This window comes from Oncorhynchus clarkii, chromosome 10, assembly GCF_045791955.1.
Source record: "Oncorhynchus clarkii lewisi isolate Uvic-CL-2024 chromosome 10, UVic_Ocla_1.0, whole genome shotgun sequence".
NCBI lineage: Eukaryota > Metazoa > Chordata > Actinopteri > Salmoniformes > Salmonidae > Oncorhynchus > Oncorhynchus clarkii.
In genome coordinates, this window is record NC_092156.1 from 70,154,288 (window position 1) to 70,177,010 (window position 22,723).

At 44.7% G+C, this 22,723-nt stretch overlaps 1 protein-coding gene across 1 annotated transcript; it reads left to right on the forward strand.

Moving 5' to 3' along the window:
- Positions 1 to 3,394: 3,394 nt before the first annotated feature.
- Positions 3,395 to 21,205, forward strand: LOC139419107 (dickkopf WNT signaling pathway inhibitor 2). Its single transcript, XM_071169039.1, has 4 exons — positions 3,395 to 3,996; positions 15,581 to 15,731; positions 16,445 to 16,585; positions 18,686 to 21,205. Exons 1-4 carry the CDS (start codon positions 3,796 to 3,798, stop codon positions 18,934 to 18,936), a joined length of 744 nt encoding a protein of 247 aa, XP_071025140.1. The 5' UTR covers positions 3,395 to 3,795; the 3' UTR covers positions 18,937 to 21,205.
- The last annotated feature ends 1,518 nt before the right edge of the window (positions 21,206 to 22,723 follow it).

The window sequence follows — 22,723 nt, forward strand, 5'->3', positions numbered from 1 at the left end:
CAAATTTATGTAAATAAGGTATTTCTGTTTTATTTGTTATAAGTATTCAAAGGCTTTGCTATGATACTTGAAATTGAGCTCAGGTGCATCCTGTTTCCATTGATCATCCTTGAGATGTTTCTACAACTGTGGTAAATTCAATTGATTGGGCATGATTTGGAAAGGCACACACCTGTCTATATAAGGTCCCACAGTTGACAGTGCATGTCAGAGCAGAAACCAAGCCATGAGGTCGAAGGAAATGTCCATAGAGCTCAGAGACAGGATTGTGTCGAGGCACAGATCTGGGAAAGGGTCCATAAAAATATTTGCAGCATTGAAGGTCCCCAAGAACACGGTGGGCTCCATCATTCTTAAATGGAAGAAGTTTGGAACCACCAAGACTCTCTCTAGAACTGTACGTTTGCCAAAAGGCACCTAAAAGGATGCAGACCATGAGGAACAAGATTTATTTTCTGGTCTGATGAAACCAAGATTGAACTCTTTGGCCTGAATGCCAAGCATCACATCTGGAGGAAACCTGGCACCATCCCTATGGTGAAGCATGGTGGTGGCAGCATCATGCTGTGGGGATTTGTTTAGCAGTAGGGACTGGGAGACTAGTCAGGATCGAAGGAAAGATGAACGGAGCAAAGTACAGAGAGATCTTTCATGAAAACCTGCTCCTCAGAGCTCAGGACCTCAGACTGAGGCGAAGGTTTACCTTTGAATAGGACAACAACTCTAAGCACACAGCCAAGACAACACAAGAGTGGCTTCGGGGCAAGTGTCTGAATGTCCTTGAGTGGCCCAGCCAGAGCCCAGACTTGAACCCGATCAATCATCTCTGAAGAGTCCTGAAAATAGCTGTGCAGCGATGCTCCCCATCCAACCTGACAGAGCTTGAGAGGACCTGCAGAAAAGAATGGGAGAAACTCCCCAAATATAGATGTACCAAGCTTATAGCGTTATACCCAAGAAGGCTCAAGGCTGTAATTGCTACAAAAGTAGTGAGTAAAGGGTGTGAATACTTATGTGAATGTGATATTTCCGTTTTGTATTTGTAATAAGTTTGCAAACATTTCTAAAAACCTGTTTTGGCTTTCTCATTATGGGGTAGTGTGTGCAAATTGATGAGGGAAAAAAACAATTGAATACATTTTAGAATAAGGCTGTAACGGAACAAAATGTCCAGCGGTCTGAATACTTTTCAAATGCACTGTATGTCATTCCTTCATGGTGATGTTTGTTCTCTGTTCTTCCTGGTGCTCTGGGCCACTTGTCTCTCGTCCCTGGGAGCTTTTTAAACTGTTTCAACGCAAAACATTGCTGGGGCTTTTAAAGCAAAAGCCTAGAGAAACTGACAGATTCCAGCTGAGCAGTGCTTTGGATCTATGGGATAAATCATATTGGTATTACAGACAGTTGATGTTGTGAAGCTTTGTGTTCTTCACTTGGATGTTTGAGTGTAATCTGCCTTTAATTCAAACCACAAAAATAACATCATAAAATCTACACTGCAGGGATAGTGTTACTTCAAAGTGCAAAAGTCTACGTTCTGGTTGGTTCCCCTTCTTGTTCTCTATTAAAAGCTGATGGTATTGACGCCTCTTGTCAAACAATGTCTGTTTCTTTTACAACTTCCCTGAGTATAAAGAGAGTAGTGAATAGTGCTGTAACCATCACACCATTCAAGGGCCTCAATGCCACTGTTATGATAGGCGTGTACAAAAATGCATTTGTTCATTCAATCAAACTAGAGTACAGGCCCATCACAGGAAGTATTCACTATTGTAACACATCATAGAAGCACAATACATCCGTCCCACTTCCCTGATTGGCTGCTTGCCCAAACAAAAGAGGTTGGCACACTGGTTTGAGGCGTGTGACGGATCACTTTTAAGGTCAGAAGTCTGTGTGTGTGTGTGTGTGTGTGTGTGTGTGTGTGTGTGTGTGTGTGTGTGTGTGTGTGTGTGTGTGTGTGTGTGTGTGTGTGTGTGTGTGTGTGTGTGTGTGTGTGTGTGTGTGTGTGTGTGTGTGTGTGTGTGTGCGCGCGTGTGTGCGCGTGCATGCGTGCGTACTAGAGCATTGCACTTACCATGGAGTCATAGAGACTTTGTGGGTGCAGCATGCTGGTTTCGGTAACTGGCTCTTCATGGTTTATGTTGATAAGGCAGCTGTAGTTCTTGATTAACATGCACTGTGGTTTCTGCTGGTGAATCATATGTTCCATTAATTATCTTTAGAGCCAGAAAAACATCCAGGTCACTGATGGATATATGAGTGTCTGGTTGATGACATTTGACTGATTTCTACAGATTCCCTTATCAGGAATGAATATGAATATTTGGTTTCTGGGCCCGTATTCACAAAGCATCTCAGAGTAGGAGTGCTGATCTAGGATCAGGTCTCCCCTGTCTATATAATCCTATTAATTGTCATCTAAAATGCAAAACTGATGCTAGATCAGCACAATGATTCTTCATTCTACAGATCTCACTTTGGCCTTCACCTAAAGTAAGTATACATGTATTATTCAATGTGCCTTTGCACTCCAAAATCATATAGGCACCTTACCTTACCACTTCAAGAAGGTATTATACTGTTGTGATGTTATCGAACCATCATGAACATAACGTATTCTGATGCAGGGACCATAAACCCAGATATCTAACAAAGGAGTCTCTATATGTTAGGTATATCACTAACCATATCACTGAGAACATTCCTCGCATCATGAGGGAAGCCTTTCCCATCGGCCAAAACAATGGTTATCTGATTGTCTTATACAAGCTATTTTTGTGAATACCGATTTAAATTGGTGGTGTCAATGAGTCCTAGCCACATCACCCCATATCATTAAGGTGGGAAAGATAAGTTAGTATGCCAACATGAACCTCATGAACCATGTCATAGAAGGATGGATGTTTTATTCCAACCAGATCCACATACCATAGATTAAAATTACAATCAAATACCTCATTACAAGTACATAAGCACGTTTTGACTATTGGCCTATTGAAAATAAATGTGTCTTGTGTTTTTATTTATTTTTAAATAGTAATTAGATACTTGTCCATTTCATGAAGGTGTGGTGAAGGTTATAGACCAAGAAAAATGGTGACAAACTATCTGAAGTTTTATTCATCCCCCTCTTTCATTTCCTTTGCCCCCAACTGTCTCGTTATAAAAAAGGTCAGCACACACAGTTAAAATATACAGTGTATAATTTTATAGGTTTTTCCCCAACAGGGCTTCTGGTGCAGGCGTCTGGGACCAGTCTGGGACGGGGGCTCGAGACGACAATGCGCAGCGCGCACGTACAGATCAGTTTCAGTCTTTGTCAGTTCTGAATGGGGGCGGAGGAAGTAAACCCATTAGAATCCTATAAAAAGAAAGTATCCGAGATCATAAAATATCAGGCTGCCGCACTAAGCATTCACTTACTGCCAGAGAGACAGACTGGAAGTCGCTTGTCAAGTTTCACCCTGACCTTGTGAGCGTCAGCGTTTTTTTATTCATTGAAGCTCATCATTTTGATTTGATTTTTAGATTGAGCTATTGGTGTTGTTATAAAAGTGGCATTTCTGTCGATGGCAATAACCCGTTTCCTTTTCTGATTCGTTGAAAAGAGAACACTTACCGTTATTGACTTTATTCGCAAGCGGTCAATTTAACACATGGACACAGTGTAACAGAGCGCGCGTTTCTGTGATACCTTTATGCGTAATTGGCTAGGCCCGGGTCGCCCGCTTTATCCTATTCGAATCAGTTTTTATTTTTTGGGCAACATTTCTAAACAATTGTTTCGCAAGGATGCTCGTCCTGACTCGGAATAGATTCTGGTGTGTTTTCGTGCTGCTTGTCGCGGCCTTGAGGATGGGAGAGTCGCAGAGAGCAGAGCGCTCCAAGCCAAACTCCATCAAAGCGGCTCTGTTGGGAGAGCCCACGCCGGCCACGAACCGTTCAGCCACCCTCCAACCCGGGATCACCAAGAAAGGCAACATCCTTGCGCAGGTAATCTCACCGTTCTCTTTTGATTTACACACACATTACTGTAGTTATGATTTTATTGTAACAACTTTTGGCGAGGACATTGGTAATAATTGACTGTTTTCATGTTTTGAATAATCGTATTGGTATAAGTATTTTAGATGTCTCCGTTTTGCATTTAAATGGCTGGTTACAACTGTTCCAATACATGCGTTGTTGCTTTACGCAAGCCCCCAAACATTGCGCGTGGTGCCCAACTGAAGCCCCCAAACATTGCGCGTGGTGCCCAACTGAAGCCTCCAAACATTGCGCGTGGTGCCCAACTGAAGCCCCCAAACATTGTGTGTGGTGCCCAACTGCCCATGGAAGTTTTTTGACGAGAACTAAAATAGCGGTATCAGCCGCAATACCATTAAAACTTCTCTCATGTGTGAATCGTTATTGGAAATTACAGGGATTGGACCCCTCATAAACCTTAATTGCATCTCAGACCTTGACGCCACTGTCGGGTCCAACATGCTTCCAAGGCAAATCATTAACATGATCAGTAGAAATGTGAGAGAAAGTAAGTTAACACCGGGGATTATTTCTGTCTGGTTCTTAATGTCATTAAACCGCTCCAGACGCTTTCTGGAATTATTAGACGGAACTGTGGGCTGAGAGTGAAGGATACTCTTACCGACCACTTAATATGCACTCCAAGTGTTATCAGTTCCTGCTGTTTCAACACAGTGTGGAATTCGCCTGGCTGTCTGTATAAGCAGCCAGGCTAAAGTGAAAGCCTCGGGGTAAAGAGCTACACAGTGGTGGAAAAAGTAACCAATTTTCACACTTGACTAAAAGTCAGGATGCCTTAATAGAAAATTACTAAAGTAAAAGTGAATGTCACCCAGTAAAATAGTACTCGAGTAAAAGTATTTCAATTAATATAATTAAGTATCAAAAGTAAATGTAATTGCAAAAATATACTTAAGGTAAAGTATAAATCATTTCAAATGTATTATATTAAGCAAACCAGACGGTGCCACTTAAATGTTTTTAAAGTATGGATAACAAGGGGCACATCCCAACACCCCAACATCATTTACAAACCAAGCATATGTGTTTAGTGAGTCCGCTAGACCAGCAGCAATAGGGATGACCAGGGATGTTCTCTTGATAAGTCCGTGAATTGGATCAGTTTCCTGTCCTGCTAAGCATTCAAAATGTAACGAGTACTTTTTGGTGTCAGAGAAAAAGTATGGAGTACAAAGTACATTGTTTTCTTTAGGAATGTAGTGAAGTAAAAGTTGTCAAAAATATAAATAGTAAAGTACAGATATCCCCAAAAATACTTAAATAGTACTTTAAAATATGTTTCTTAAGTACTTTATACCACTGGAGCTACGCTATAGTTTGGTTCATGTGTGAATTATAAAAAAGCATTCTACCTAATTAGTTCTCTAATTGTTTTATTGAAACTGGATCTCAGGTGCCATACAGTATGTTTAGGTATATAATGTGTTCATACAGTATGTTTAGGTTTATAATGTGTTCATACAGTATGTTTAGGTATATAATGTGTTCATACTGTATGTTTAGGTATATAATGTGTTCATACAGTATGTTTAGGTATATAATGTGTTCATACAGTATGTTTAGGTATATAATGTGTTCATACAGTATGTTTAGGTATATAATGTGTTCATACAGTATGTTTAGGTATATAATGTGTTCATATTTTGTAGGTGAAGTTAAATAAATAGGATACATATATAAATAGTTCCCTCCCTCCCTCCCTCCCTCCCTCCCTCCCTCCCTCCCTCCCTCCCTCCCTCCCTCCCTCCCTCTGTACCCCACCTGCTGTCTCGACCTCTGAATGCTCGGCTATGAAAAGCCAACTGACATTTACTCCTGAGGTGCTGACCTGTTGCACCCTTTACAACCACTGTGATTATTATTTGACCCTGCTGGTCATCTTTGAACGTTTGAAAATCTTGAAGAACAATCTGGCCTTAATGGCCATGTACTCTTATAATCTCCACTTGGCACAGCCAGAAGAGGTGTGGTTCCTCTCTAGGTTTCTTCCTAGGTTTTTCTTAAAGTAAATTAATATGAAAGTTGACTAAATTAGTTTCGATCTTTTTTCTTTTCTTTTTTTTGCTTTGTTATCAAATGTAAAAGGCAACACTGTTTATGTGATTTCTGGCATCTTCTTGAACAGTAGATGGCGCCACATTTCTGTTTTCCCCTGCTATACATTTAAGCCAGCGTTTCACATTAAAAAAAATAAATAATTGATTCTCAGTTGATTGTCTTTGTCTTTTACAATCAAAGTGTTTATACCAGTGTAACTACTGGTTGGCTACAGTTTAGCTTTGGCTTGGACTAGTGTCTGCTGTAGGCTTATATAGGTCTCCAGAATGTCACTTGTAATGATACCAGTGGATGAAGTGGATATGCCTGTCTGTAGCGTGAGTGTGTGTGTGTGTGTGGGGAGGGGGGGGGGGGGGGGGGGGGGGGGGGGGGGGGGGGGGGGTGGCACTGTAGTGTGGGAGCTACTGCTGAGAGCACTGTTCTGAGATCCTACCACTCAGACAGTGAGGATTAAAGGGAATAGCTTCAGTCTCTTCTGCGTAGTGGGAACCGTTCCAGCCACCAGAGCTGTGCCAGACCTCTGTTTAAATGTCTGCTTACAACTTTGCCATTGCAATAAACTGGAGTGGTTTGGATAGAATGGACCACTGGGGATGAGTGTGTGTATGTGTGGAGACCACCACCTTACTGTTATAAGAGTGAAATGCCACGGCACATTTAGATGGCTAATGGTTTCAATGGGAGGTGGTGTGTCTCCCCGTCTCTCCTGTCTGCTAGAATGGTTTCCAGCCTTGTACCGTTACAGCCAGCACTCAACAACAGCCAGACATGAATCACGGGCCACAGGCAAACTCTATTGACCTGCTGTGTGGCATCTGAAGTGGTTGTTTATGATGTAAATCAAAGATAAGGAACCTTGAAGTCTTCACAGGCTTTTAATTGGCAACGTGTGGCATCGATTTGAGATGGCTTATAGGAGCTTTTGTTATAGTGTGGATGATACTGAGCAGTCAACCATGCAAATAGTGGGTCATGGTGATTGCTTAGATTGCGACTGAAGGTCCTCACTAGCTTTTTATGTTAGATTATATACTCATAATGAACAATTTACTCTATAGAGAATGGCCTGACTCTGAAGTGAACCTGCCTTGATTTTTTGATTTGCACCAACCGGTGATCCGGTGATCAGGTTGCCTGCTGGTCAGAGACATGGGGTGGATCAGAGACATGGGGTGGGCCAGAGACATGCGGTGGGTCAGAGACATGGGGTGGGTCAGAGACATGGGGTGGGTCAGAGACATGTGGTGGGTCAGAGACATGTGGTGGGTCAGAGACATGCGGTGGGTCAGAGACATGCGGTGGGTCAGAGACATGCGGTGGGTCACAGACATGGGGTGGGTCAGAGACATGGGGTGGGCCAGAGACATGCGGTGGGTCAGAGACATGCGGTGGGTCAGAGACATGCGGTGGGTCAGAGACATGCGGTGGGTCAGAGACATGGGGTGGGCCAGAGACATGCGGTGGGCCAGAGACATGCGGTGGGTCAGAGACATGCGGTGGGTTAGAGACATGGGGTGGGTCAGAGACATGGGGTGGGCCAGAGACATGCGGTGGGTCAGAGACATGGGGTGGGTCAGAGACATGGGGTGGGTCAGAGACATGGGGTGGGTCAGAGACATGGGGTGGGTCAGAGACATGTGGTGGGTCAGAGACATGCGGTGGGTCAGAGACATGCGGTGGGTCAGAGACATGCGGTGGGTCAGAGACATGCGGTGGGTCAGAGACATGGGGTGGGTCAGAGACATGGGGTGGGCCAGAGACATGCGGTGGGTCAGAGACATGCGGTGGGTCAGAGACATGCGGTGGGTCAGAGACATGCGGTGGGTCAGAGACATGGGGTGGGCCAGAGACATGCGGTGGGCCAGAGACATGCGGTGGGTCAGAGACATGCGGTGGGTTAGAGACATGGGGTGGGTCAGAGACATGGGGTGGGCCAGAGACATGCGGTGGGTCAGATACATGGGGTGGGTCAGAGACATGGGGTGGGTTAGAGACATGTGGTGGGTCAGAGACATGGGGTGGGTCAGAGACATGGGGTGGGTTAGAGACATGTGGTGGGTCAGAGACATGGGGTGGGTTAGAGACATGTGGTGGGTCAGAGACATGGGGTGGGTCAGAGACATGGCGTGGGTTAGAGACATGTGGTGGGTCAGAGACATGGGGCGGGTCAGAGACATGGGGCGGGTTAGAGACATGGGGTGGGTCAGAGACATGGGGTGGGTTAGAGACATGGGGTGGGTCAGAGACATGGGGTGGGTCAGAGACATGCGGTGGGTTAGAGACATGGGGTGGGTCAGAGACATGGGGTGGGTTAGAGACATGCGGTGGGTTAGAGCTGCGTGGGGTGGGTCAGAGACATGGGGCGGGTCAGAGACATGGGGTGGGTTAGAGACATGTGGTGGGTCAGAGACATGGGGTGGGTCAGAGACATGGGGTGGGTCAGAGACATGGGGTGGGTTAGAGACATGCGGTGGGTTAGAGCTGCGTGGGGGGCATCAGTGGAAAGCGGTGGTGTGAAACCTCAAATATTATAACCAATCTCTTCTGGCTGAAGCTTGTCTTTCTCTACCCTGTAGATTAATGAAGACGTTGGCGTAATGTTGAGGTTGCTATAATTCGTGATGAAGCGTTGGCAGAACATTACACCTTCCTCCATAGAGGCAGTGGATCAGGACATGAGTGATCGTCCGCTTGGAACACTTCTAAACTTCACAGTTTGAGAGACTATTGCCATAATTCACCATCACATCCATTTAGGCCCTTTCCCACATTTCTCCCTCAGATTCCTCCAACAGCAGACCTCCTCAAAAGAAGGGTGTTCATTTTTATACAGCATTATTCAGGCTGTTGAAATGTATTCCTTCTGGTCCTCCAATCCTCCGACATGAAAGGATATGAGAAAGATTGCAACATAAGCTCTCAATAAATCACCCCCACTGGCTCACTTTCAAAAGTCACAAATTAGAGACGGGGAGTCGGGGAGCGGAGCACGGCGGCCACCCAGAGATTCCTGCAGGAAACCGGGGTGTAATTTGGTGTTTAAATTGTCAGATTAGTAAAGTTGGGCTCTATCCAACATGTCAAAGCTATTGGTGGATCTATATAGGAAGTACCATGACAGACTCATTTTGCACTGACTTTGCCGCTCTCCGCTCTAGCTGACTATAAATGTCACATGAATCACTTTGCGCTCCAACCTCAATGTCAGGTTGTGACTGTCCCAAGTGATTCAATCATTACAATTAAGACAAGCTGCATGAGTGTGTGGCTCCACCCCCTTTCCCCCCCTCACATTGACTTGACTTGAGTGAAACCAAACCGAAGTAACACAAAGTGAAAGGCCCTCTTGACTGGGAGATGTTCAGACCCGATGCTCCTGGGTGGCCCCTGGTTCCCAGTAAGTTAGAGAACCAGTACAGATGGATGGTATGGGCAGGGAACGTTCACCACCCTAACCTCTGAACCCACAAGGGGAAGTGGAGGCATGCGTACAGTAACAGTGGTTGGCTGTTCCTACCAGTGCCTGGACATCCATACAGTTTTAAGTAGTCTTAAAACTGTGTTTAATTCAACACAAAGATTATTTTAACAAGCCAGGACCGAATCGCTTAGGCTCCCCCAGTAAAAGTTGAGCGCTAGGTCCCCTCTCTCCCCCCCTCTCGCCCCGCCAGCACCCCTCCCTACCCCCTCCAGGGTTAAGTAACTGTTTAGTGATCTTAACGATCTGAGAGGGGGAAACAAAGCAGGCCGAGGTGTGAGTGCTTGTTAGCGCTAGGTAGCCGCCGTCAAGGCTCCGTCTCCTCCGTCTCAGGGGTCCAGCGGGTCTCCTGGCTGTCTCTCACCCCTCCAGTCAGGGGGGCCCAGTGGGTCTCCTGGCTGTCTCTCACCCCTCCAGTCAGCAGGCCCTGGGGGGCGAGTGTGGGCCCCAGATGGGCCATAATGGGTATCAGGGGCCCTAGCAGGCCAGCAGAGTATCCTGAGGGGAATTCATTTCACTTACCTCTGTACTTAGACCTGTTAATGAGAGTCAGGAGACACAGAGCCCTTCTCTATCCACAGGCTAACACCTCACTGAGCTACACCCAGCTCTGACTGGGGTTTCCGGCTCAGTCATGTGCCCTTCTTTTGATCGCTGGTGTAGGGCCAATATGGTTCTGGAGTGTATTTAAAGAGTTAGGACATTGAGGTTTCTGCATTATGATAAGTTTCCATGACACTTTAACATTCTACGCTGAGTGTACAAAACATTAAGAACACCTCTTTTCATGACCAGGGGAATCCAGGTGGAAGCTTTGATCCCTTATCAAATCTACTTCACAACCAGTGTAGACGAAGGGGAGGAGACAGGTTAATGAAGGATTGTTAAGCATTGAGACAATTGAGACATGGATTGTGAATGTGTGCCGTTAATGGGAAGATAAAAGATTGAAATGCCTTTGAATGGGGTATGGTACAGTTGTAGGTGCCAGGCGCGCCAGTTTCAGTCAAAAACAATCCCTGTGGAATGCTTTTCGACACCTTGTAGAGTCCATGCCCTGACGAATTGAGGCTGCTCTGAGGGCAGAAGGTGTTCCTAATGTTTTGTATAGTCAGTGTACGGCAGCCATGTTATCTCTCCATTAACATTACATGGGGAATATTTAAACACATTGATGTAACTGAATGTCTGGAATTAGAACAATATAGAAAATGTTCCAAGTTGACCCAACTCTCTAAATTCAGCACATGGCTCTGGTGTAGCCTATAGGGAGACTCTGTCACCAGAGTCACAGACCGATACAATCCAGGGTTTAACCCATCAAAGACCTGTGTTTTCAGTGATGAAAGAGCCAAAGTTGTATTGTTAAGGTTCTTACGATGCGTATGTGTTTTATGCCCCTGTCCCTTTGTTATCTGATACTGTGAGACCGTCTCTCCTTAGAGGGCAGAGGACGTTTGTTTACTTGGTGACATAGTTTATTAGACTCCGTGAGGCTCAGTGCTGCTGACCATGATTACCAATCACAGTTTCAGGTTTCCATGCTTGATTATCCAAGGTCAAGTTCAATTGCCCTCCAAGTTCTCGTAACAGTGTGTGTGTGTGTGTGTGTGTGTGTGTGTGTGTGTGTGTGTGTGTGTGTGTGTGTGTGTGTGTGTGTGTGTGTGTGTGTGTGTGTGTGTGTGTGTGTGTGTGTGTGTGTATTACTGTTATAATGCCATTATTTTAATCTTCTTAAGTGAATAGTGAGCAGAGCTCGCCTTTCTAACCAGACTTTTGATGTTTGAACGGTTTGAATATACATTTAGACAGTTGGCTAAATGACAGAATCTTGTGTCACAGTTGCCCTGAAGTACAGTAGCTGCCTCATCTGCCGTGACTAGACTTGAGGTAAATAACCCTCCACTAACGTTGTGTTGTGGTCTTATGAACATGTGTTACACTCCTATCATATTATGATATCAGTCCTTAGGAATGACTGATGCTGGGTAAATACGGGCAAATACAGAGTAAAGGACAGGTTCAAAGACTCATGTATCCTGGAGTAAAACTGCTGTATGCTGGAGATTACTCCCTCCCTCCCTCCCTCCCTCCCTCCCTCCCTCCCTTTACCTTCAAAGCCCAGGCCACTTATAACACCACGAGAGCAGCACGAGACAGGACTGGGGACCCAGGGGCCTTCCCTCATCGCTCTGCGTCTGTCTCCCTCTTTATGGTCTAGCCTGCATGAGAGGAACACAGCCCACTTCCTCTAACAGGGATAGCCTCTTGCTTTCATGTGATACGGTGCGTCTAGGGGAAATAGGGGATCGGGAGTGGCGGCGGCAAACAAAAAGGGGCCAATAAAGTGAGCTAGTGGAGTCGTGATCAAATGAGACGCATCCAAACGAAACCGCCGCCTCCCCTCAGAGGACCGTGGCGTCAATGAGGTGTTTTGAAACATGGCAAGATAAAGTGCGATTATCGGTCATTGGATTTCAAAGGGCTCCTGTGAAATGATGGAGGCTTGATGGAAGAGGTGAGGGAGGAAGGGGAGGATGGTGAGGGGAGGGAGGGAAGGGAGGAGGCCCTTCCTACAGCAGAGTACAGTACAGCTACACTGTAATCAATCCTAGACTGCTTAGCCAGGAACCACCTGCTAAAAATCTGAGAGACGGTATAGGGTACTGTAGGGCCAAGATATTTCTCTTCACATTTCAACATCAGAACACACTTTCCTGTGGTGTTGATCTCATTGATCAATGCTTCAGAGCATTGTGGGGTTAACCAAGTCTTATTTCTTCTTCTCTTAGGGCTAGTTAATTGTTCGTGGGCAGCAGAGTTGCCAACGACCGGATGCATCCAGTTTTCAGGGATACAACCTAACTTCCTTTTCCGCTGAAGACCGGATGCATCCAGTTTTCAGGGATACAACCTAGCTTCCTTTTCCGCTGAAGACCGGATGTGGGAACTGTGCTCAGGCGTTTTCTTTTATGCCTGCTACATTAGGTTATGGGCAGCCACAGGCCTAAACTGATACCACTGAACCTGAGAACATGAACATGATCTGAAACTCTTGGCTAAATGATGATGTCATTGTGGACATAGGCTAGCATGTAAAATACCCTGTTAGCTCTACATTACATTCGCCTCGCTTCACTGCAGGAGAAATTGGGCACAAGCCCAGTTCAGAAACATGAAGCTCAGGTCAACCTTTTATGTTTGGAAGGACTTGTTTTTCCAAGACTTATCAAGACATTTCCAATTATTATTATTATTATTATTATTGCTTAATGGTTTCACTTCCAAGAACGTATTATTGTTTAATGGTTATTAATCCTAATTAATACCTTCTTGGAAATGTCTTTATAAGTCTTGGAAAAGCAAGTCCTTCCAAACATAAAAGGTTGACCTGAGCTTCAATAACAACCGTGGCACCAGTTAGGATCTCACCGTGCTGCAACCTATTCTTGTTCTGCTTGCTCTTATTTTCATTGTATTACTGGACGGACGTTTATTAGTCCCTACATGTGTTTTCAATGTGACAAACTCGACATTGCTCACACACGGTCCAAATACCTCTAAGCCTGTTCAGTTTATTTAAGCACATGGATATTAAATAACATCTGATCTGAAGATATTGAGATGTTCGGTTTTTGAGAGCTCGCTCCAACATGTGGGGTACATTTTGATCTAGCAACAAGGCCTGTTATGGTGACGTGACTCTTCTGAATCCTAATCCACGTTCATTATTGTGACTGTAATGATTTTATGTTCTAGCATTCACATGTTTATTATTCAATGCTTTGCAATGGTGGTCAGTTCTGATGCAGATCTGTCAGTTCAGCACCAGCCCGACGTAGAGCAGCCCAAACAAGTTGCTATTACGTCAATCGAACATTGGACGGAGAAAACCTAAATAGGCTGTTTGTGGCAATGTCTGTTGTCATTGTTGTGCATTTTTGGGGTTGGTATTGTGTAGCTCATACAAAGTGGACACTAATGCATGTTGACGGGTGTCTGGTGTCTGGTGCCTGGTGGCTAGTGGCTAGTGTCTGGTGCCTGGTGGCTAGTGGCTAGTGTCTGGTGCCTGGTGGCTAGTGGCTAGTGTCTGGTGCCTGGTGGCTAGTGTCTGGTGCCTGGTGGCTAGTGGCTAGTGTCTGGTGCCTGGTGGCTAGTGGCTAGTGGCTAGTGTTTGGTGCCTGGTGGCTAGTGGCTAGTGTCTGGTGCCTGGTGGCTAGTGGCTAGTGTCTGGTGCCTGGTGGCTAGTGGCTAGTGTTTGGTGCCTGGTGGCTAGAGACTAGTGTCTTGTGCCTGGTGGCTAGTGGCTAGTGTCTGGTGCCTGGTGGCTAGTGGCTGGTGGCTGGTGGCTGGTGGCATGTTGCCTGGTGACTGTTGCCTGGTGGCTGGTGACTGTTGCCTGGTGGCTGATGTTGGAGTGGCCAGACCTCAGCAAAAGACTGAAACAGCCTCATCGACCGACTCTGGACCTTGTCCAAGGAGGAGTTGCTTGTGTACAGTACAGTGTCCCCTCTCACTCGACATGTTCATCTGACTATCATATTATTTAATTTGAACTCGTTTGCCCTCATACTCGTGCGACGCTGGGGGACACCAGACGGTACGTCATGTGTAAAAATAAAGAACAATCCCGTGGTTGTGTGTATTGCTGCATGCACTTGTTGTGGAAAAAGTGAGCCGGGCCCTTTCATTATGGCCGCCGTGTGGACTGTGGTTGAATGGTTGCTATGTTTATGGACACACTGCGGTTCTACCTCGGTCATCTCGGCTCACCTAAATCAATGCGTTCTGCAGAACCGGTTGGTGGCTGAGGACGGAAGGAAATCACATTGAATTGTTACCATGTTGCCATAGCTTCACCAGACTACGGCCTATGTCTCAGGCACTGTCTGAAATGGCATCCTATTGCCTAAATAGTCCACTTCTGACCAGGTGCCATTTCAGACGTCCCCTCAGTGATCTGAGAGAGTCAATCTGGGGAATTATGAGATGGAAAAGTAAGAAAAGAACCACGGATGCCGAATACTTGCTTTTCAAATCCCCAGGTAGCCAATTAGAACAGCGGTTGGTCGCAAAACGGACTCCATAGCCAAGTGGTTCTATTATCCAACGACTGCTTCATCCAACTATTTAGGCTTCTAAAAGCCATCTTGAGATAGAGTGAACCTTGACTTGTGTTTTTCTTGGGTGGGGATACAGTAATGGCTCCATTGTTTGGAGTATCTGAAGATATTCCTGGCCGTAGGCTGGCACGTAGAAGCTGAGCGAGAGGCAGCACTCTCTCTCTCTCTCTCTCTCTCTCTCTCTCTCTCTCTCTCTCTCTCTCTCTCTCTCTCTCTCTCTCTCTCTCTCTCTCTCTCTCGTCTACGGACTGTTTTCCACCTTTGGAAAAAGGTCTGGTTCTTCAGAAGGAATTCATACAGAACACACTCTGCTAATCTGCTTACTGTCTTGAGCAATTTCTGTTGGACTTTTTAAAGCCGTCACATAAAAATGCCATGGGAGACGGGGAAATTAGTGACGGTTAGGAGAAGTAGTGGAGTCTAGGAGTGGGGTTTATATGACTGTAAGTGGAACCAAAACCGTTTTCCGTCATGTCTGGTAACCATTACCGACAAAACATTATGTTTTTTATGATGCAATTATAAAAACCGGCAACGTTATGGGTGACAGGTTTGTTGCTAGTTAGCCTGAGTTGAACCGCAGTGTCACTGTTCCCTAACTAATGACTGTACGTAACCTTATTAGTGACCTTAGTCCAATACTTAGTGACCTTGTCCAGAGGTTTCAGACCGCTTAGATGTTTGACTAACAGTCACATGCAGGGACCAGGGTTCGAGTCCCGGTCGGGGCCGCCACCCAAATAAACCCCAATATTATGAGTTGATTTATTATTTTTCAATTCCCAGCCCATATGGGCTAACAAGACACTAATTGATACATACATGTGATCATTATCCATGATTCTGAATGTTCCTGTTTCGACATCTACAGGTGTACCCATGCAGCAGCGATAAGGAGTGCACTGTAGGAAGCTACTGCCACAGCCCTCAGCAAGCACCCTCCCGCTGTCTCACCTGCCGACGGAGGAAGAAGCGTTGCCATAGAGACGCCATGTGCTGCCCCAGCAACCGCTGCAGCAACTGTACGTTGTGTTGACGGACCTCTCTTACTGTTTAAGTCAGCATTTCTGAAGTCGGTGTGAAGTGAACACTTGTCAGCACACTACGTCTCTGTCACAAGAACATTCCTAACAGACAGACTGGATGGGTGTCGGGCAACAGAGAGGGACGTCTATCTAGTCCAGAGGACATTTAAATGGGGCGGCAGGTAGCCTAGTGGTCAGAGCGTTGAGCCAGTAACCCGAAAGGCTGCTAGATCGAATCCCCGAGCTGACAAAGTAGAAATCTGTCATTCTGCCCCTGAACAAGGCACTGTTCCTAGGCCGTCATTGTAAATAAGAATTTGTTCTTAACTGACTTGCCTAGTTAAATAAAGGTTAAATAAAAAATGACGGAGCAATTACATTTAAACCATATTGAACACATGCTTTCTACTCATAGGTCAGCACTGAACGCTCCTCTCTCTCCGCTCTGTGTCCTCTGAGAGATGAACTGCAATAGACATGAATGATAACCACATGTGCTAGTCACTGGGTAGCTGTGATCCCTAATAACACAAGTTAAACAACTGTCGTTGACCAACCTGAACAGAAATTCATATAGAAGACGGAATATATGACACTGTATCTATCAAACCCTGGCTTGTCTTTAGCTGTAATGATATCAATCAATCATTATTATGTGGTGGTTGAACTCACCTCTAACTTCTCTCTCTCCACTGGCCGCATCCATGTAGATATCTGTGTCCCTATCTCGGAGAGCGTCCTCTCACCTCACATCTCAGCCTTGGACGACCACAACAAGCTCTCCACCAAGGACAGCACTGTCAACTGGAAGAAGAGTGGGAAAGCAGCGCAGGCCAAACACTCTGTTAAAGGTAGCCATTTCACCTACTTGTTATACAGATGTAAACAGACCAGGGTTTAAATAGTATTTGAAATCTGCTTAAAATGCGTTGAGTGTTGGATTGAAATTGCCTGGAGAGATGGGTGGGGTTTGTACTTTTGAAACTACTCCATTGGTTCCATTGCACCAGGCAAGCTTAGTCAAGCACAGCTATAGTATTTGAAAGATCTTCGATACCAGTTGAACCCAGGTCTGAAGACCGCCTCTCGGCCTGGCCTGGGAGAAGATATACAGTCATATGAAGGGATGATCTCTGTTTCCTTTTCCGATTTCACAATCGCAATATCTCTCGCTGATCCTGGTCCACGGCGCTGAATCTCTGTTGTCCCTGTTCTCTGTTACTTGTCTGTAGTCACACGAAGTTAAAGACACGCCAGTCCGCAAACGACCTCTATAATTACCCGCTAGCTCGTATATCAGCTGCGAACCTCAGAGACCACGGCTCAGCATGGGGGCCTGGCTGAGAGAAACCAAACCACAGTGGCCCCTTGCTGTTCCCCACGACACCTACATAAACCAGGCATACAAACACTCTCGCTGACAGCACCACGCTGTCTCATATACATTTGTGAAACCACAGAATGTAGAGTTGGCGAGGTTCGTAGTGGTATTAATAACTGGAGTTATTATTGAGTCCCCTTTTGGCATTCGTTTTATCCTGACTCAACAAGTGAATAGGCCTACGTATAAGCAGGCCTTCGTATAAGCAGTGTTGTTGTCAATAAAGTTCTACCTCTAATGAGACACCTTAATGGCAGTGCAATAAATGCCCTCTGGAGAAATGAATAGCCGCAATGCTAAAATTCCAGGATAAAAAGGGTGCAGTATTTGAGGTCATTTTGAGTAAACGCTAGGCCTATTCACTTTTTCATTTGCGTCTGACTCTCGTCTTGCTTCGCCTCTGCAACTCAACTGCAGTGACTTTGGAGGGAGAGTCGAGAGATCAACACAACATATTAAACATTCCATTCAGGCAGAGCACTGAATGGGAACTTCATGTTGTTGATTGGAACTTCATTTCGAAACAAACCCCTTACAAGAAACGGAGGTTTTGCCAGAGTTACAGGACGGCTGGTTTGTGTCGAAAAAGCCCCTCTGGCACAGGGGAATCTGGGTTGTTTCACAGAAAACTTGCATGACTAAATAACATGGATCATAAATATTTGTCGTACTAATTACATCCTTTGAAAGACTATATAAACCTGTAAAATAAACCTCCTGCCAAGAACATCAAGTTCTACCCGAAATAGGTTCATTTAGTTGATAAATCTAAGGACATTTCCAGTCCACTAATATACTAACCCTGTAATGTAATTTGAATTGAGATGAAAAGAAAGCTAGAGGTATGTTTGAGTTCTTTCCTATGGAAGTCAAAACAAAAATAATGGGCTTTTCCTGTGGTTTAGTAGTTGGGGGATTTTCCCTGTAGAGTGTAGTGTACATTTCACATGTAAGAGCATGATAACTCTCTACATATTGATGAATGGCCATGAATTGTCCATGCTCTAAACCAGGGTTTCCCAAACCTGGTTCTGCCACCACCTCTTGGTGCACGTTTTGGTTTTTGCCCCAGCACATCACAGCTCATTCAAATCATCAAAGCTTGATGATGAGTTGGTTATTTGAATCAGCTGTGTAGTGCTGGGGTTTGGAAAACTCTGCTCCAAACCACACATAGATTCAATGTTTTGTTTTACCCTAGAACAGGGATGGGCAACTTTGATGGTGGTGGGGGCCACAAAAAAATCTGAATTCATCATGAGGGGCCGTAGTTGCTCCACCCATCAATGGGGGCCCCCTGGGCTCTAATTCGACCTTGATATATAGTTGGCCGCTGAGTCCGAGGGTCTTCCCCGCAGACCACCAATTGCCCATCCCTGGCCTAAATAAGGAATGGTAATAGAATCCACAGTAGATTATATAGTATTCTATACTAGTACATGCAGTAAAGGGTCAGAGTATATCAAAACATGCTGAAAAGTAAGAAAAGGTCTATGTTTTGCATGTGCACCCTACATCTTCCCTCATACTAGTCCATGTTAAGACTCCTTTCTCTCCCTCCCTTGACCAGGACACGAGGGCGACCCGTGCCTGCGCTCGTCGGACTGCTCCGTGGGCTACTGCTGCGCTCGCCACTTCTGGACCAAGATCTGCAAACCGGTGCTGCGGCAGGGCGAGGTGTGCACCAAGCAGAGGAAGAAGGGCTCCCACGGCCTTGAGATATTCCAGCGCTGCGACTGTGCCAAGGGCCTCTCCTGCAAGGTCTGGAAGGACGCCACCTCCTCCTCCAAGTCCAGGCTTCACATGTGCCAGAGGATCTGAAGGGTGAGGCAGGGCTGTCCGCCGAGGCCTTTCTCTTTGTCTTCCTCCGACCTGCTTTCGGGGGAGGAGAACCAGGAGATGACATGAGATGAGAGACTGGGAAAGAGAGATTGAGAGAGAGAATGGAAGATGCTAAGGGCTGGTTGATACCCAGCAAACTAAAGCAAAGAAGGAGGTTCTTCTGAGAGCATTTGGCACCGTTCCATGTATGATCCTTCCTGTTTGGTTGTGTTCCAGCTCAGAACATTCTCACAAAGTTCTGAGAATGTTGCATTCATCGTTAAGTTGTTCAGCGGGTTCTCGAGGACTTTATGCAAACTAACTTCTTTATGTCGAAGGCTCTTCACAAAGTTGGATGTGTTTTATGTACAAGTTCCTTAAAATGTTGCATATATTTTCACATCATGAAAAGAAAAGACATATCTTTATTACAGCCATCATTAACCAATGGCATAGAAACATCATCCTCTTCCTATCTATCCTTATGAAGGCAAGACTGCTGTGATGCACCCTTGGTTTACTAGTTATGTTTGTTTTTGGCACATATTTCACGTATGATATTTTCACACTAAGGGATTGACAGAACCCCAGCTAACCGATACAAGCACTATTGTAATCTCACTATTCTGATTATATTTGGAGCGTTCACTCCAATAGCGTAACCATTGTGGGAATCTCCAAACGAATAGTCGCCTAAAGTAACAATGACTCTCAAACCAACATGTGGGCTCAACCATGCTAGTAAAGAACAGAAAGCATATATGTTTTGTATAGATTATGAACATAGATATACAGGTTACTGCCAAAATAAAGGAAACACCAACATAAAGTGTTTCAATAGGTCGTTGAGCCAGAACAGCTTCAGTGCACCTCGGCATAGATTTGACAAGTGTCTGGAACTCTATTGGCGAGATGAGTCTTCCACAAGAAATTCCATCATTTGGTGTTTTGTTGATGGAGGTGGAAAATGCTGTCTCAGGCACCGCTCCGGAATCTCGCATTCGTGTTCATTTGGGTTGAGAACTAGCCTGGATTTGTCTCAGTTGAGTCTAAGTGTAGACGTATGCCATAGTAAGGCTATTAAGAGCCTGGAATCCAAACATGTTTAGTTTTCTAGATTTTGATAGAATCCAGGCTAGAATCCAAACAAATTCAGTTTGATTGCAGGCTAGAATCCAAAGAGATTCAGTTTGATTGGTTCAACCACAGGACTGGAGGGTCAGTGGTGTAGAACTGATACCAGACCCCAAAGTGCCTCTCGTCCCCAAATGACATCCATATGACTGGAGCTGAGACCACAACCAGGAATCCAGGAATTCAATCAGGACATATTGAACACGTGGTTTTATCTGTTACTACTACTTATAAATTCTGAAAATATTACCGCAATTGCAAATATGCCCAATAACCTTTTGGTCTTTCCCCCCACATTTGCGATCTGTATTCAATTGATAATGATAATATAATTCACGATACAATACCTATGAAATGTGACCTGCACCTTCTAGAATGTTTTAACCTGTATTATTTCTCATGAGTCTGGGAAAATGCTTACTTTTCACACGTCTTACTGGATGTACAGTGTACCGACCTGCTCATTGTTTTTCACATTAGATGATTTTCAATGTTAAACTTAACCAGTTGTTCCCTACAGTACATAGTCAATGCCATAATATGGACCTCCATTTTGTTTTCCATTTGTTTTCCAGGCACCATTTCCACCAGTTTTCTAACGTCAATAAGCTCTTATATTGTATATAATGTGGAAACGATTGAAATTGTATTTAAGAATCAATGTATATCATGTACAGATAATAATAAACATTAGAAAGATATTAAGGTAACAACAAAAAGGACGAGGTGAGATGATTAAAAGGGGACATTGCAGCAAGGTTAGTTCAAGCCTGCCGCGTAGGCACTGGTGGTCCTGGGTGGGCTTGGGCCCAATCAGATTGTGCGGTGTTTATAGGCTCTCTACTTGTCAGTGTTCCAAACGGGACATTATTGGTATTTTTACCTAAAGATGCAAATACAATCAGATAGACTTCATAGCAAGCAGTGCACTGGAATGACGTTCATATGAACTGGAATGACATTCACTTTCATGGGATGGGGTGGCCAAAAATAAGTAACTGAAAGCCACACACCCAATAAGCCACGAATACGACCGCATTGAGGCAAATGTCACTGTCCTACTGTTTTCAGCAGATATTTTCTGTGCATTTACAGTGATGGATGAATAAATAAAGAATGTATTTTATATTACAAATGACTTGTTACTTTACTATTATCAATAGTTGGTACCAGAACACTCTGAACACTGTTTAGTAGGCCTACAAAAAGGTGCTATCTAGAACCTAAAAGGGTTCTTTGGCTGCCCTCATATGAGAACCCTTTGAAGAACCCTTTTTGGTTCCAGGTAGAACTCTTTTGGGTTCAATGTAGAACCCTTTCCACAGAGGGTTCTACATGGAACCCAAAATGGTTTTACCTGGAACCAAAAAGGGTTCTCCTATGGGGACAGCTGAATAACATTTTTTGAACCCTTATTTCAAAGAGTGTATAGGCTTATTGGATACAATACAAGCACACCTGATTCAAATGTCCAACTAATCACCAGGCCTTTCATTAGTGGTCCGCTGTAGCTCATTTGGTAGAGCATGGCACTTGCAATAGTGGGTTTGATTCCCAGGACCACCCATACATGTCAAATACAGTATATGCAAGCATGACTGTAAGTCGCTTTGGATAAAAACTGCCTGCTTATGGCCTATATTATTATTAGTTAATCTTATCACCAGGCTCTTCATTAGTTGAACTGGCTGGGTGTAATCGAGGAGAGGTTTGGGAAACAGTTTGCTACAGTTTACTCCAGTCATTTCAGTAGATGTTCATATCTTCAGAGTCCAACAATAAAGAACTTAGATGGACTAGGTAAGAGGACACTGTCTTCTGGCCACTGACAATTCTCCACTCATGCTTACGAGACAGTGGAAACCTCCCTATGGGTCTCTCATTGGACAAGGCTCAAGCTGTGGCGGCCAAAGACAAGACAATTTTGGCTAAATGAAATGGTATGTTTGTGAGGCTGAAAATAAGAGGTATTTTGCCTCCAGTTTCCTTTCTACAGTTAATAGTTGACGATCTATCATAATCAATTGTCTAATGCAGAATATAAAGCCATGCTGAGTTATTGTGTGTTTGGCATGCAAGGAGTAATGCTACGTTCATGTGTTTGTCGGTGGGAAATTGGCGAAACAACCATGAGTTATGGTGCATCTGGCACGTTATCAAGGGAGTGAATGCACAAATACTAACTTCCTCTCTCATTTGGAGACAAGAAATATGACAAAACACCAACAAGTCAAGTAGGTCTTCCATTTTTCACTCATTTGCAACAACCATGAAGCTGTGGCCTAAATGTGCTCATTGAGAGTGGCATGATTGGCATTGTCGACTGTCAAATCTTAGGTTTGTCTTTGAAATGAACCAAAACAAACAAACAAAGGAATCTTTCAGTAGGATCATTACTCTTACTTACCACTTCACAAGGCCTGGAAGGCTGGAACAAACCAAACAATCCCTCATTGCTTTACTCAAATCCCCTCCAAAGATCACTATAAAAACCATCAAGTTTGTACTCAATGGTTGTATATGACTTTATTGAGTCCTGTTTTTGTCTGCAGCCAAATCATTGAGATTTATCGTCCACATTCAGATTTTTTTCCTATCAAAAACTGGGATTGCACAGCCACATTGAGCAGTCAAAGACCAACATTTGCATTGA

What these genes read in the sequence shown, in the direction of transcription:
- LOC139419107 (XM_071169039.1), top strand. Translation starts at nt 3,796, where the DNA reads ATGCTCGTCCTGACTCGGAATAGATTCTGGTGTGTTTTCGTGCTGCTT. An exon ending in AAGGCAACATCCTTGCGCAG is followed by an intron (nt 3,997 to 15,580) that starts GTAATCTCACCG and finishes CGACATCTACAG; the next exon opens with GTGTACCCATGCAGCAGCGA. An exon ending in CAGCAACCGCTGCAGCAACT is followed by an intron (nt 15,732 to 16,444) that starts GTACGTTGTGTT and finishes GCATCCATGTAG; the next exon opens with ATATCTGTGTCCCTATCTCG.